Raw genomic sequence first — 17,085 nt, forward strand, 5'->3', positions numbered from 1 at the left:
CAAAGGAAAAATACGTCCTTTATGAAGGCATAGAGCCTTTACTACATGAAAATGAAAATTAATGAATACACTGTGTACAGTAATTTACCTGATAAGACAGACCTCAGAAAAATACTTTATGAGGCATAAAGCTGTCTATGATGAAAATTAATTATCTAAGGGTATTTTTGCCCTGCCAAGGTGTGGCCGAGTTATCCGGAGTGCCGGGTTATCGAGTGCCGAGTTTTCGAGGCTCTACTGTACAATCAAATCATAATTAATTAAAAGTCAACGGCCTGGAAGTAGAACATTTAATATTTATAATAGTTCTCAAAGCATCTTTGAACTTTATCATCAGATACAATTAAGTACTAAATAGAAAGATTTTCATAATATGGAAGCAAATTAAGGAAGAAAATGTTGTTATACAAATATCAAAAATTCATAAAAATGGCATTACAACAGAAAAATAAATAAATAAACAACAAGACATATGACAAAAATAAATGTCATTATGTATTTTTACAATACTAATAAAATAAAATTTTAAATATAAACAACAATTTATTAACTTGAATATAGTAAATTATTTTACTTATTTATTGCTTAAATATGAAGTCAAAGTAATGTTATCTCCAATGATTTTATTTTTTATCAAAAGCTTGCAAAGAACTATATGCATGATTAATGTACTGATAATTATAAATTAAGAGAATTGTTTCTTCCAACTTCAGAATTACAAAAAAAACACCTATTTCATTGACAGAATCAAGATCTAATTTTTTTTACTTTTTCCGATGTTTTAATTTTATCTGGTAAAAAAAGGTAAACTACTACTACTACTACTACTACGCATATAACTTAAAAATTATACATAAATTATATAACAAATTCTGATATGCAAATAAGAGATTTAAATATTTCTGAAATACTGTTATGAATAGCAATAATTCAATATAATTTTAAATTATATTTGTTAAACAAAGAATTAGCTTTATAAAACAAAAAAAATCTGTGAGAAGTGTTGAATACAAAAGAATATTCTAAAAATAGTCAGCAAATAAAAGAATTTTTTTTACAAAATCATATAAGCTATTTTTGTACTTAAGTGTTTTGTTACTTAGAATAGAAACAAAACTAATTTGTAACTGTTCCTTATGATGATAAACTCAAAAATTGTATTTCTGTAAAAACAACATTATAATGTATTTTCTTTTGTGATATTTATAAATACGAGTTGAGTATCCCTACCCGAAATGCTCAGAACAAACAATGTTTCAGATTTTGCATTATAAATAACTCGTGATATATAGTGAAACCTCGCTTAATGAGCATAATTCATTCCAGAATCTTACTCATAATGAGAAACACTCATTAAGCAAAACAATTTTTCCCATATAAATTAATGTAAAATATGATAATGCATTCCATGCTGAAAAAAAAATACTCAAATATTTTATATATAACATTTATTCAAAGAAAATTATACAATATACATTGTTAAGGAGCATGAATCACCATCATCTTTTCTTTTAGCACAGAATAACCAACCTGGAATGCAAATTTGATTTGCAGGAAGAAAAAAAATTACAGATAATATGTCTGATAAAGATGCCAAATTCTTGGGCTATGCAAAGGCTATAATTAAATATTAGAAATTAATTAATTTGACTGGAGGTAGACAGTTATGCTGCAATCTCATATTAAATTTAATAATTATAAGTAATTAATTTATAATTTAGACATTTTAAAAATTTAATTTGGAGTTGGTCATTAAATTTAATACAAGATGGCAACATAACTGCCTACCTCTAGTCAAATTAATCAATTTATAATATTTAATTATAGCCTTTACATAGCCCAAGAATTTGGCATATCGTTTGGTGTGTTTATTATATAACGAGCTATGATTGTCAATGTAATATGTGTGAACACAAGTTTGGAAAAATGTGTGATCACGAGCAATACTAAGTTACTAGTGGAACAAGTGCTAATATTGGACCATGCGCACAATCTGGGATTCCCCTCTTCATCACTTGTTATGCGAAACATCACTCGTTAAGGGAGTCATTTTTTTTACAATTTGTTTTGCTCATTATGCAAGGCGCTCGTTAAGCAAGATTCCACTGTATACAGTTTTGATCAGTGCAGATTTCAGCTGATGTGAATCTGTTCTGAGGGAAGTTTACTGTTGTCATCTTGACAAAGCTTAGAACTGATTCCATATTGCTATTTCTGCTCATTGTTACTTAGTATGAAAAAGTAACTTTAATTTACCTAGCGCAGTGCTCTTATTTGGATAATTTAATCTTTATTTTCACATTTTGTGTAATTTCTGTTTTAATTCTGCCATTTTTCATGAAATGTTACAAAGGGGAAGAAAGGTATTAATTGTGCAAGCCATCCCATCCTTGATAAATATTTTGCTTAATTTTTAAAATTTTTTACTTCAGTTTTCTTTTTATGGTCTACTTTATTGGTTTGTCTAACTCTATAATACATCTTTATTGTTATTTTCTGTTGTTTCAGTTTTTGTTCAATTATACTGCACTTTGTTAATAATTCTGCAATAAACATTTTAAAATTTGATTTCTTCATTTTCCAAGTTTTTACTCCACCTAAGTGTATATGAATGTAAAAGTTATGATCTCAGATGAATTATTAATAATCTAATTTATCAATTAATTTATTTCCCATTAACTGTTAACTTCAACATGTGCAATTTTGACATGAAGTATACTTGTGAAATCAATCACATATATCAAGGGTTACTTGTATGTAATATAATAAAATTAAAGAGAATTATTACTCAAATCTTTTTGATACTATGTTGGGCTATATATATATATATATATATATATTAAATCTATAAAAGTTTGTTCATATTGCTTATAAACTGATAAAAAACAGCAGTATAAAAAATCTGTACATTTTATTTTAATTTTTTTTAATATTCTAATCTTGTTGCTCTTCTGTATAATTGTAAAATATTAATAGAAGACAAAACTAAAAGTCTTTATAATTTAATTTAATTATAATATAATCCCTGCTAGAAAAATAGACTTGTAATTAATAGTTATATAAATCGCCGACAGATGGCACAAAGAGCATTTTTAAGAAAATTTTAATTTATGCTAATTTATGCAAATTTATGCCTCTCATGTAATTTGCATAAATTAGCAATATTTTATAGAAACGCATTAATTAAGGCGTAAATACGTTTTAAAACACAAAAATTACTTTTAAAAAATTTTAAAATTATATATTAATTTATTCGCATAAATTTGAATAAATTATGTTAATTATGAATATTTTATTTTTAATAAATTTTGGATTTTTTTAAAGAAAGTGTATAAAGATTATTAATACTAAAAAGCTAATTTAAAGGAGAAAATGGCCTTTGATGATAAAGAGAATTTAATTAAAAATTTAGAAGAATAAATGTAAATTTTTTGAAAATTTAAAAAAAAAATGAGATGATATCAATAATTTTTATGGAGAGTTTATTGTTAAACTTTGGTTAATGATAGCGGAGAAGAAAAGAAGAAAGATGATGTATGACGATCATCCTCAACAAATTTTATTAGAAGACCTTTATTTAGTTGAAAAGTATCGAGTTATGAAATACGAGGAATATCCTCAATGGAAGTAAAGTATGACTTCCGCTCGTACATCAAATTTGAATTATTTTCCACATAAATTTTTATTATTATATATTTTAACTGGATAAATTTGACCTTTTTAACAGAAAAAAATATATAAAAAATCGAGTCGAATAAAAAGGAAAAACGAGTATTTTTTTAACGTGATACGAAACTTATAACGCTTGTTATTTCAACACTTCTCGTGCTTTATTTTATTTTTATTTATTTATTTTAAAGAAAATGTTTCGTATTGTCTTTATATATTTTATATATAAAATTTTTTAATCATTTAATTTTTTTATTGTAATTTTTTTAAATGTAATATTTTGTAGTCGCCATTTTTTAAAACGAAATGATGGATGCTTCAGCACTTTTTTTCTGAAATTTTGAATGGATTTTAATGAAATTTTCTCTTTTATATCCAAGTTTTTATGAAGAGTTTTCGTACGACACGAATTGTTACATTTGAATCTAATTAAATTTTTAAAAAATAAACTTTGAGTCGCCATTTTTGAGATGGAAAATGGAGGATGCTTCTGTACTTTCTTTAGGATCATTTCTGTAATTTTGAATGGATCGTAATGAAATTTTATTTTAGTATCCAAGTTTAATGAAGAATTTCGTACAACATAAATTGTTTCATTTCAATATAATTTAAATTTTATAGTCGCCGTTTATGAAAACAAAATGATAGATTCTTCAGCATTTTCTTTCATAACTTTTCTCGCATAATTTCTATATTTTTCAATAAATTCGAATGAAATTTTCTTTTTAATTTCTAGTATTAATGATGAATCTTACATCAGAATAAAATATTTCATTTCAATGAATTGAAATAAACTGACGTCAATTCATATATTTTTTTTCAAAATCTGAATTAATATATAACGTATACATCTATTTATTTTTTACATTAAAAATTTAAAATAATAATAATAAAAATAACATAATCCCTGACGTCAGACTCTGACATACACATCAGTGACAAATCACATGAGTATAGATAATTGCAAAATAATGCTGAAGATCATTTCTATAAACTTCGTGTATCATCCAACTCAATAATGATCGCTCGTAAAGATTTATACCTAAATTATCTGTTTATCAATTATATCTAGACTTATTTTAATAGTTAAATATTTAAAGATTAATGGTAAATTAACATTTTACTAAATATATTACTTTAAACATTATTAACGGTGAGTTAAAGAACGTATTTTCTAGTTAAATGTCACTTCTCCTCAATGCTTGGTTATATTACAGTAAAGCAACCTTTACAGGAGCAATGCTGTTATGCTGTTTGTATAATGTGCACCTGCGACCCACCATAAATTTCGAAAATATATTTTTATTTTGGAAGTAATATTGCACTTTTTATTGCATTCGTTTTTTACTTTAAAATATATGAAAAGTTTAAGTTTACTTTCTATTTTTTTTTTTTCTAGTTATCGATTCTTAAAAAGGTGTCGTTCATTCTTAATCTGAAATTTGATCGTGTCCTTTCTATAAGCGAAAATTAATTAAATAAAAATTAATAATTTTTTGCAAAATTTTTAGTGTTTTGAAAATATGATTGATTATAAATATTTGCTCCTTTCGTAAATTCGATAATTTTTTTTTCTCTTTTTTAGAATTTTGTTATTCAGGAATCATCTCGTTTACATATATTAAAAACGTTTTCGATATATCTTTTTAAAATATCTATACTTTAAAATTTTACGCAAGGATACTTTGGAAAATTTTCCTGTTGCAGATACCAATTTTTTAGGGGCACGTCTTAGCACATTCCTGTCAATCAACGTTTTAAAATTCAAGTGTGGTGCAACGTTTTTGTACATTTTTCAGAGTTGTGTTAAAGAGAGAGAGAGCAGGAGAAGGAGGAGGAGGAGGAAGAAAAAGAAGAAGAGGAGGAGGAGGGGGGAGGGGAAAAATAATAAAGAATAAAAGCAAAGAAACGAGAAACTGTCAAAATTTGGGGCTTTTCATTACAGGAAAACGATTAGCCAAGTAGCAAGAAAAGAAAAAGAATGTGCAGGGGCGATTAAACAAGGAGAGTGTCTAGTGCTATGATAAAGCTAAGAATGTCTCACCATTAAACGCTATCTCTCTCCGACCAGAGATGACTTCACGTGACTTAACGGGACACTAAAATGCGATCACGTGACCACGTGTCGCTCGGAGATAGTGTTAGAGACCTAAAAGGAGGACGAAGAGGATAGAAGAAAAGGAAGATAATTTATTGCCGGATATATATATATATATATGTGTGTGTGTGTATTTTCTTTTTACTCCAGCAATTCTAGTTTGTAATAATTATATTTTAAAAATCAAAAATAATTATAATTTACTCTTAATAATTCATTTTATTGCTTTGGTTATTTGTAAAGAGGTTTTTAAGATAAGAAAAAAAAATTTAATTTCTTTAAGTTTAGACAGCGCTTTCTTTTTTGTTTAATAAAAGTTTGTTTTGGAAGGTTTCTGTAAAAGAATGTTCAAACTGTAGAACTTTTTCTGATAAAGGCTATCTCACAAAATTAAAAATCAGTGAAAGTTCATTTCGCTCTTATCAATTTTGTGTGCGTTTTATATTAGAAATTCTTCATTATTTAATCGCGTCTTGGATCCTTTTTATATCTAGATGCGTTATAGGTGGGTTACGCGCGCTACGTTTACTGATGTATAGAAATGTATACGGTACATTTTTCCATTTTTAACAAGGTTTTTAATATAGAAAATCGCTTCGTTCCGATAAATTTTTCCCGTTTAGGCAGGTTTCCGTTTTGGACAGGTTCTATCGTACATAAAGATTTATATTTACTTGTTAGAAAAACTATTAAATATAATAAAATATTCGTAATTAAATCTATTATTAGGTTACGAAACACTACGATAATTAATAACATTAACAATACTTAAAATTATTTAATTGTAATTAATTTTATTATTATTTAAATTTCTTTGTTTCTTATAAATTTTAAAAATTAAATTCGTAATTTTTATCAAATTTTAAGTAAAGGAAAATAATAACTAACCTGTATGACAATGGGCATGGGAGCTCCAATCCCATCAACAGACAAGGCAACATGAAAGGATTGAGTTCTCGCCATGGCTACAGTGACGTAAGTGGAATGGTTAGATTGAAACACAGTCCAGTCTTCTCCTGGGAGATCCCCATAGGCTATTTCTCCTGCTCTCGTCAGTCTTAACAGCTGTGACTTGGGATTTAGTTGGCAATCTCGTAGGGCTAAGTTTGTGTGAACGTATAGCGGAAATCCTGCACGATAACATAATCCCTGACGTCAGACTCTGACATACACATCAGTGACAAATCACATGAGTATAGATAATTGCAAAATAATGCTGAAGATCATTTCTATAAACTTCGTGTATCATCCAACTCAATAATGATCGCTCGTAAAGATTTATACCTAAATTATCTGTTTATCAATTATATCTAGACTTATTTTAATAGTTAAATATTTAAATATTAATGGTAAATTAACATTTTACTAAATATATTACTTTAAACATTATTAACGGTGAGTTAAAGAACGTATTTTCTAGTTAAATGTCACTTCTCCTCAATGCTTGGTTATATTACAGTAAAGCAACCTTTACAGGAGCAATGCTGTTATGCTGTTTGTATAATATAACGTAGTAAAGTTTTCAGCGCTTATTTTCGAATTAAATATGTAAATAATTAAAATTATTACTTTAATGAAAGTATGTATTAAAATCAAATATAAAAATTCTTATTTATAATTATTATTTTAAATATTTTTTAGCATCTAAATTCAGTTTTATGAACAAATAAAAGAATGCTCATTTAACTGAAATTACAGTAAGAAAAATAATAATAAAAACAAATAATAAATATTATTTAAAATTCATCGTACAAATAATTCTCATTTATACTTATTAAAATTAAAAATAAATTCCGATTATCTTAAGTAGAACGTTCATAAATAATTCATTAAAATTTAAGATCGTTTCCTAATTTTTTCCCCTTCTTCTAAATCTTATCCTTTGATAATTTACCGTAATTTATAGCTTTACTTAATTATTAAAAACTACGAAATCATTAATTATCTTAAATTATATTTACTTAGATAACAAGTAATTGCCATTTATATCGGTTTTCTCTTATGTAAATTTTAGGCGAGAATAATCGAATTTTTTAACGTATAAAATAGGATAAAAATGCGATATATATATATATTTGTATGATGAGGTATAAAGTATAAATCATAATTTAATCCCTTTTTCGTAGATAATGTAAGCATTCAACTAATTTAGAATATAACAGAATCCTTTCTAGATACCAGGAAACTTATATTGAATCCATATATCCAGTGAGAAAAGAAGAAAAAAAAAGGCAGAATTCATGCATTCGATGATGAGATCAATATAACAAGATTAATGCTGAAAGGAAACCTTACCTTTCAGTTGCGATCCAACCAAACTGTCCTCGCTACTCTTCATAAATCCAACAATTCCAACGTTATATTCTCTACAATATTTATCCAAAAGTTCCCTGTTCCATTTATTCATATTTAAATATTTTTCTAGATTTTCAAAAACAATTACTGCAAATTTTCCTTTATCTAAATTGGTTAAAAGCGGTAAACTCTTTGCGGCAATTTCCATTTTAAATCTAAAATTAAAGAAGATAAAATAATAAGTGAAATTAATTAAAGATGCATTTCTATTACTGTATCTAATTAGTGAGAAGCTTCGAATTTTATCTATTAGGATATGCTATTAAATAATTAGAATAATGGAATGATCAAAGCGTGTGTGCAACTAAACATCATCAGAGGCAAGTTACAGATAATTCGACAAATTGAGTTATGCTTAAAAAGTTAAAAGTTTTGTAACAATTTTATAAAATTGCTGTGTAGAAAATTTCTTTATTACTGTTGAATTAATTTTAATTTTAAAAATTAAGAATAAAATTTAACTTAATTATATCTAAAATATAAAATGAAAATTATATTTCTGAAACAAAAATTAAATTAATTGTATTTAAAATAAATTAAGGTTCAGGAAAGAGAAATTAAATAAATAAAAAAATTCTAGAACATTGGTGGTCCACTGCGTAACATAACTAAATAAAGAATATAAGAATTAAAGCTGATTGGTTAGAATTGTATTTGTATTAGCGACGATTGGATGAAAATATCGAGTAGGCGTGGTTATGTTTATTTTTAAATTTTTTTCTAAGCTTTTTAACCAATCAACTTTAAGTTTTACTAAAACATATATTCGTTGTCTAACTTATAAAACAGGGGACGATACATATTTACAGACAAATTTTAACTGTTTTCTGTAACATTTTCATGATTATTATATATATATTTACAGTTTATATAGCATACAAATAGCTTAAATTTTTAATATAATTCTGTTTTAAAGATACAAAATTAAGCAATTTATTTTTTTACAAGCTAAATTTAATTATAATTCTTTCAATAAATTATTACATATAAATATTCAATTTTAAAATAAATTTCTTATGGTAAAAATATTTAAAAAAAAAAACACATCCAAACTAAATTTCTGGAGTATATATGTGTGTGTGTGTGTGTATTTTCTTTTTACTCCAGCAATTCTAGTTTGTAATAATTATATTTTAAAAATCAAAAATAATTATAATTTACTCTTAATAATTCATTTTATTGCTTTGGTTATTTGTAAAGAGGTTTCTAAGATAAGAAAAAAAAATTTAATTTCTTTAAGTTTAGACAGCGCTTTCTTTTTTGTTTAATAAAAGTTTGTTTTGGAAGGTTTCTGTAAAAGAATGTTCAAACTGTAGAACTTTTTCTGATAAAGGCTATCTCACAAAATTAAAAATCAGTGAAAGTTCATTTCGCTCTTATCAATTTTGTGTGCGTTTTATATTAGAAATTCTTCATTATTTAATCGCGTCTTGGATCCTTTTTATATCTAGATGCGTTATAGGTGGGTTACGCGCGCTACGTTTACTGATGTATAGAAATGTATACGGTACATTTTTCCATTTTTAACAAGGTTTTTAATATAGAAAATCGCTTCGTTCCGATAAATTTTTCCCGTTTAGGCAGGTTTCCGTTTTGGACAGGTTCTATCGTACATAAAGATTTATATTTACTTGTTAGAAAAACTATTAAATATAATAAAATATTCGTAATTAAATCTATTATTAGGTTACGAAACACTACGATAATTAATAACATTAACAATACTTAAAATTATTTAATTGTAATTAATTTTATTATTATTTAAATTTCTTTGTTTCTTATAAATTTTAAAAATTAAATTCGTAATTTTTATCAAATTTTAAGTAAAGGAAAATAATAACTAACCTGTATGACAATGGGCATGGGAGCTCCAATCCCATCAACAGACAAGGCAACATGAAAGGATTGAGTTCTCGCCATGGCTACAGTGACGTAAGTGGAATGGTTAGATTGAAACACAGTCCAGTCTTCTCCTGGGAGATCCCCATAGGCTATTTCTCCTGCTCTCGTCAGTCTTAACAGCTGTGACTTGGGATTTAGTTGGCAATCTCGTAGGGCTAAGTTTGTGTGAACGTATAGCGGAAATCCTGCACGATAACATAATCCCTGACGTCAGACTCTGACATACACATCAGTGACAAATCACATGAGTATAGATAATTGCAAAATAATGCTGAAGATCATTTCTATAAACTTCGTGTATCATCCAACTCAATAATGATCGCTCGTAAAGATTTATACCTAAATTATCTGTTTATCAATTATATCTAGACTTANAAAAAAAAAGCATTTTATTGAACTGAAATGTCCTTTCTATGTCTTCGCCAGAAATTCTTCATTGAGATACAATGTTGAAAAATTGTAGGCCTATAAATTACCTGCATCGTCCGTCTCACTGTCTGTCTGTCTTCCTTAATCTCGAGAACGATGTTAGATAGATAAAAATCAACACCAGATATGGAAAGATTAGAGGTAGGAGGCCCCGATTAACTATACGCAAACTTCCAGTCTAGATCGGTTGAGAGCATATATATTAAATTAAATTAATTAAAAATATGATTAAAAATTACAGCCCGACATTGTGACCTGTCACGATAATTTTTGCTTGTTTATAATTTATTTATTCTTTTTTATCTCTTGCATCTCTCTCGTTCATCAAAATACACGAGAATCCTGTTACTTAATTATATTTTAAAGGCTAAATAATTAAAATTTTTAATAATATATAGCCAGGTAGGAAGGAAATTCACTTACCTAATCCTACTCGCTTCCAATATTTCGCAGATTTGCCTTCCTAGTTGAGAATATTGAGTTTCAACAAAGACCAATACTCGAGGATCCAATTTCAAATTAGCGCTAGCTAATCCTAAATGAGCAGGAGGAACACCATTTTCTGATTCTGGATTGGAATGGCATTTGAAAGGTGCAGTTCTCATCCCAGTTTTCATGCTGAAACAAAGGAAAAAGTATATACAGCACGTGATAACATCATTACCTTTTCCTCCTCTCTTCGAAGGTTGGAAGAGGAGGAAAAGAAATAAGAAAATCTTATCATCATCAATTATTTATTTTAGTTTGGGATTTTGTCTCCAAGGTTTTTAATTCGGAAAAGTTTCCAAAGATTAGTTTAAAAATCAATTTAATCATTGTTAGGGATCGGGTCCTTTATTCGTGTACAATGAAGTGTAAAATCAATTTTCGGAAATTATACGATTCTTACTCGAAAAGTAATTTGGATTTTTCTATCTGATAGCACGGAGGATAAGAGAGATCCATTATTGATACCAATCTGATATCCTGCTTAGATCAAAAGGATACCACTTCACTCTTACGAGTTAATAACTGATAAAAGGGGAAAGAAGCATCTGCTCTCGATAAAAGTACCTTTGTCCTTAATATTTTCATTAGAGAATGTGGAAAAAAAGGGGTTCCTACCTGTTGGATTTGATCTCCGAATTCATTTTTCTGACATATTACCATCCATTGATATCATTTATTTCCTCCATTCTTATATAAATCTTAAGAGAAATCTACAATTTTATTGCTTTTTTCCGGGTGATTTATATTAAATTTTTCTATATGCATGCATAAATTAGCATGTAAATTATTAATCTGTCTTGTCTAATGCGTTAAAGAATTATGCACATAGATTATATACATAAGTACTCGTTTCTCATAATTGTGTTTGTGTACAGATAATTGTATCGGTGTTATGCATATAAATCTGTTGTTTATGCCATGAATACAGAAGTCAGCCCCGATATAACGCTCCCATTTGTTCAGAACTAAGCGAGGTTGGCGTTACATCGAGGGGCGCTAAAACGGGTGTCGAATTTATCTGTCCTTTATGCAACGAAGAAAAGGATAAGGTGCATAAAAATTTATTTCTAGGATATTTAGTGACTGTTTTTTTAAGATAACTTACATCTATATCTTGATTAAATTTATAACAGAAAACGATAGAGAATATTTTGTTTACAGCAGAGCGAGAGAAGGTAAATTAGTTAACTGAATGAGTAAATTTACACAAACAGAAATGAAGTAAATTACATTAAGAAGTCAAACATTAATTAAAAATTTCCAACCCTTAAGAGACGTTCATTACTTAATTTTTTTTTTAAATAAATGAATATTCAGTAACAGAATTTATCTTTGATGAAAGAAGAAGAAGAAGAAAAAAGAGTGTAAGGAACAGGAGAATATTCCTAACTTTCACATCTAAGAAGGAAGTGGAAGGCAAGGAAAAACGAGATGACAGCACTGACAGGTGACAATCGAACTGTGAGATAAGCGTGTTCAACTTATATAGGCACCTGATGACATCTGTCTTATCTACAGCTCTGGAGATGTCACAGCATCAGAGATCATCCATCATCATTCGATAGCATACTTTCTCTAGAAATTTCTCATTATGTATAAATTGCAAATTCAAATAATAATAATAATAATAAAAATAAGCTGACGAATAAACTAAAAAATAAAAATAAATAAAATTCTTTCACCATCCCCTCTCTAATTATGCTCATGATAATGATAATTTAAATGTCTTTAATGTTAATTAGCGGCGATTAGATATTATAATTAAATGCTTTGCTGTGGGGGTGATCTGGGAGGATGTAGGCTGTGGGGATGATGTGGAGAATGCTGTAGGGATACTCTGGGAGGATAATGTAAAAATACAATGAGAATGAAGACAAATTAAATGTACCTAAAGCACCATTTATTTATAATTTTTTAAGTTTAATTTTATTCCTAATCCTCCGGAGGGGATCCAGCATCCGAATCACTCCCACGCCTCATTATAACATTATAACGAGATTTAATTATTAACGAGAATATAATTAGCTAATTATATCAATAAAGTTAATTTTTTTAAAGTTTAAAACGTTAATTACTTAAGATTATAAAGCGGAATGGCATTAACTTACCTGTGTAACTGAAACCTGGAGATATAATAGGAGAAGACAAAGAGGGAAACAACGCTGAGAGCAACTACTAATAACAAACATTTCCTGATACTTGAACGGTTGGCACAGCAATAGCGGCACCAATTTCCACTACTTTCCACTATCATTACGGGTCTATCTGGCCTTCCATTACCTGCACACGTATCCTGCTTTGATACGACCGCTGAGACGATTTTCCATTCCTTGCTTAATGAAAATGTGATGCACTCCGCACAACACTGAAAACAACAGAAAAGGCAAGAGATTCATTTTATTATCCGCATCTTCAAGCTAAATATATTAAATTATGAGAGACATTCTTTAACTTTTTATCTATGGCTGTGTACATATTTAAAATGCTTTCTGTAATGCATTCTTCTTCTATTTTCCTTATCTTATTGTGACTTAATGAAGGGATGATGAAAAATTATTGTTTTCTATATTGCGCTTGATGCGCATCATTTATTTAATTGTTTATTAATTTGATGGAAGGATTTTTCTTAATATTTGCTTACATATTTTCAAATGTTCAAGTGAATGTTTTTTTTTCACTTTTAATCAGTGAAACGTCTTAGAATTCATACTTTTAATGTTTACTTATGCAAAGTAGCTTATTCTTAAGCGTGTAAAATTGCTAATTTAGGCGATACATATGCGAAATTGCATATTTGTAGATAATGTATGTAAAAATTAACACTTTTAAGGTATTTTATATGCAAGTATATAGGTTCTTGTATTTTATATAAGCGTAAAAATACGTTGGGAATGCGAAACTTCCATAGTTTTAAACGTTATATTTGAAAAATGGCTTTGTATAGCATATATATAAATAATGTGATCGTTAAATATAATTACACATTATTAGACAGTATACATATTGCTGAATATGCAACAATATCTCTTAGATCAGTGTACAAATGTAAGTGTGTGTGTGTATTTTATAACTTCAAAAAATAAAACAAAAATTTAACACTGGAAATAAAATGTGAAGGAGTAAAATATCATGAAAATGTTGGAGTGATGAGATAAATGTAATTTTAATAAATTCAAGAGATATCTCGTGAGAGAAGCAAGATCCTTCAAAGTCAATCATTTAACTAATTTACAAGATTAGATCAACTTTCTCTTACGGAATTAATTAGATAGATGTAAACACTTTTAGTAATTGTTCCAATAAGTTTCTTTTTTTTTTTTCTCCCTTCTACTTTTTTCCCAACATTGAAGACGTTTCTTTGTTTACATGCTTAATTTCGTTTAAGAAAAAGAAGGAAGAGGTTTAATTAAAATTGCGTGTTGATTGAATATATAAGATTGGTTTTAGAATTTTATTTTATTTTTTATTTATTTTTTTTTAATCTTCCTTTTCTCACACTTTCTCTCTCAAACTAAAATGACATGATTCAACTGAATAGTTTGACTTTGAGGAAGTATTCAGTAGGAATATTGAATAAGTGTATCTAGTATGTGGTCAAATATACTCAAATAATGAATATAACTATTATTCTAATATTTAATACAAAATAATTATTTTTTACTAATAAACATAACTGAATAATAATAATAATTATTATTCTAGTAATAAAGTTAATGTTAAAATGTGATCTCATTAATACTGCACTACAGAGTAACTACAGAAGTGGAAATGAGCCAATAATTCTAGCCAAGAAAACAAATTTTTGAATTTCATAAAATTTATGTAACATAACTTCAAGCACAATAAATGCTGTATACTGAAGATTAAGCAAAAAATATTATAATAAATATAATTATTTCATCACTTCACACTTTTATAAATGATGTATTTACTTAAACATCTCTCTTCATTTCAATTGGATAAATCAATTTTGTTTTCATTTTTTTTCATAAATTTTACTTAAACCTGATACAGTCTAAGTATATTTATATGCATATATATGTAATTATATTTCTAAATTATCATAAATTTTATACTACTATAATTTTATTGTTCACTGATAAACTATAATATCTCTACAAATAAGCAAACATGAAAAAGAAAACATTATATAAAAATACTTACTTTCCAGTTCTCACTTGTTTAATGTGATGAAATACATTTATAACATCTCTTATTCTACGAGGAGCTTCTTCAATTTTAGATGCCAAAGTGATGCATGCCATGGCCACAATCTGCAGATAAAATCATGTAAAATGCATTTTGATATTTTTTACATATTATTCTAGAGAATCGCCAAATGGAAACCAACATTTTTGGACAATTTTCTAATCTTCAAATCAGCTGTAAATAAAATTTTCCCAAACTAACAACTAAAAGTACTTTCTATTTAAAGTTTTCAATTTTTAAAAATTTGTGTTCCTATTAAAATGGCACAGATCTTTTCATTTTAAAATGTTAAATTAATCATTTAATCGTATCTAAGACTGATGGTATTAGATCTTCCACATTAATCTTCAGCTTGGAAATAAAAACTTCAGTCCTCATCATAAAACTTGCTGCACATCTGGAAGAATTGAGAGCCATGCACAAGACAAACATCTATTCTGCAACTAGTACCATTCCATAATTACACCAGGCTCTCAATTCCCCAGATTTGCAGTAAATTTTATGAGGACCAAAGTTTATTCCCAAGCCAAAGATCAATACAGAAGTTTAATATTAGACTAATATTAAATTATATAAGCTTCCTAAATGGATTTTTCCAATATATCAAAAACATTAATTTTGAATAAAAACAATTTTACAAGTACTGAAAATCCATTGAAACTTTGTGATTATCTTCCTAATGTCATTCATCAAGCTCCAGATGGAAACAGTCAAAGCTATCTATTTTGAAAAATATAAATATGACATTACAGTTATAATGCTTTAGAATGATAATTATTTTACTGATTAATAACAAAAATAGGCAAATTTAAGATATTGATTAATAAGGATTCTATGATTTCATGATCTTGATGTTTCCATATCATTTCATAATGTCATAAAAAACTAAAGCCTGTTGTGAACTCAAAATATTTTATAAATTATCAATTAGATTTATAGAATAATATTTATAAAAATATTAGTTTTCTTACCTCCATACTATGTCGAACAAATGACTTGGAATAGTAAAATCTTTGAAATAGTACTTGTCCTGTGGCCATTGCAACCTATAAAAAATAAATCATAGTTTCTTAAAAACAGAACTTGATATAGTAGCATATTTTTATAAAATTATCTTTAATTTATATAATTTAAAAATGAAATAAATATTAGCAAATATACATTATTCATTAATAAACCTATTCATTATTAAATATCCATATGTAATTAGACACACATTTATATGTAAAAGAGTCACTAATCATCCATCTTAAACAGGAAAATAGTTGGTTGGATTAATAGAAATGTTGGATAATTATTCTATTAATTCCACAAATTTTCAATTTAATGGAGATCAGTGTAAATATGAAATCTTATTAATAATTATTCAAAGCAATGTTCTTCAAACAATAAAAATGATGTAAGAGGAAATGCAATTGGAAAAAAAAAATTATATTTTGTATAGTACAAGCATTAATCATTAGCACAGAGTGAGCTAGGCTAATTTATTATGTGATACACTAATAAATCAGGAAGAGGAGTAGGAAAAATAGTAAAAATGCATGAACAACATACATTTGCACTATTTTGCTCACTCTTCCATGTTCATTTATCACAATATAGAAATGATAAAACAAAGTTTTATAAGTGAAAACACCTATGTATATATTATAAGAGTTTTCACTTAAAAGTTTATAATTTAATTTTAAATTTAGAACAATCTGGAAGGAAAGAATTGGCCCAAAGAGGAAGTTGAACCCACAACCTCCACTTGTCATGCAATGTGCTTGCCAGTTGCACCACCCGGACCTCCAAGCAATTTCTCCCTTCCAGATACATTTAAACTTTTAGATATAATCATCCAACCCATACATTGCACAGTAAGCAGAGGTTGCAGGTTTTTGACTCCTAATCTGAGCCAATTCTTCTCTTCCAGATTATTCTAAATTTAAAAT

The 17,085-nt window shown here is 27.2% G+C and overlaps 1 protein-coding gene and 1 long non-coding RNA gene across 2 annotated transcripts in view; both read right to left on the reverse strand.

Moving 5' to 3' along the window:
- LOC111629841 (bifunctional heparan sulfate N-deacetylase/N-sulfotransferase 3-like) overlaps window positions 1–13,361 on the reverse strand; it is a 38,149-nt gene extending 24,788 nt beyond the window's left edge. Inside the window, exons 1-4 of the mRNA XM_023373750.1 lie at window positions 13,051–13,361; window positions 10,877–11,071; window positions 8,063–8,277; window positions 6,635–6,897 (exon numbers count right to left, since the gene is read on the reverse strand). Coding sequence (XP_023229518.1) covers window positions 6,635–6,897; window positions 8,063–8,277; window positions 10,877–11,071; window positions 13,051–13,196 — 819 coding nt within the window. The 5' untranslated portion in view covers window positions 13,197–13,361. The remainder of the gene's footprint in view (window positions 1–6,634; window positions 6,898–8,062; window positions 8,278–10,876; window positions 11,072–13,050) is intronic.
- A 1,744-nt stretch (window positions 13,362–15,105) lies between these two features.
- LOC111629857 lies at window positions 15,106–16,217 on the reverse strand. The gene is made up of 2 exons (XR_002757410.1): window positions 16,123–16,217; window positions 15,106–15,216 (listed from the first exon to the last, which is right to left on the reverse strand). It is a non-coding gene; the product is annotated as an uncharacterized LOC111629857 (long non-coding RNA).
- Window positions 16,218–17,085: the final 868 nt, after the last annotated feature.

This window comes from Centruroides sculpturatus, unplaced genomic scaffold, assembly GCF_000671375.1.
Source record: "Centruroides sculpturatus isolate CEXI.00-Female unplaced genomic scaffold, Cexi_2.0 scaffold588, whole genome shotgun sequence".
Classification (NCBI taxonomy): domain Eukaryota; kingdom Metazoa; phylum Arthropoda; class Arachnida; order Scorpiones; family Buthidae; genus Centruroides; species Centruroides sculpturatus.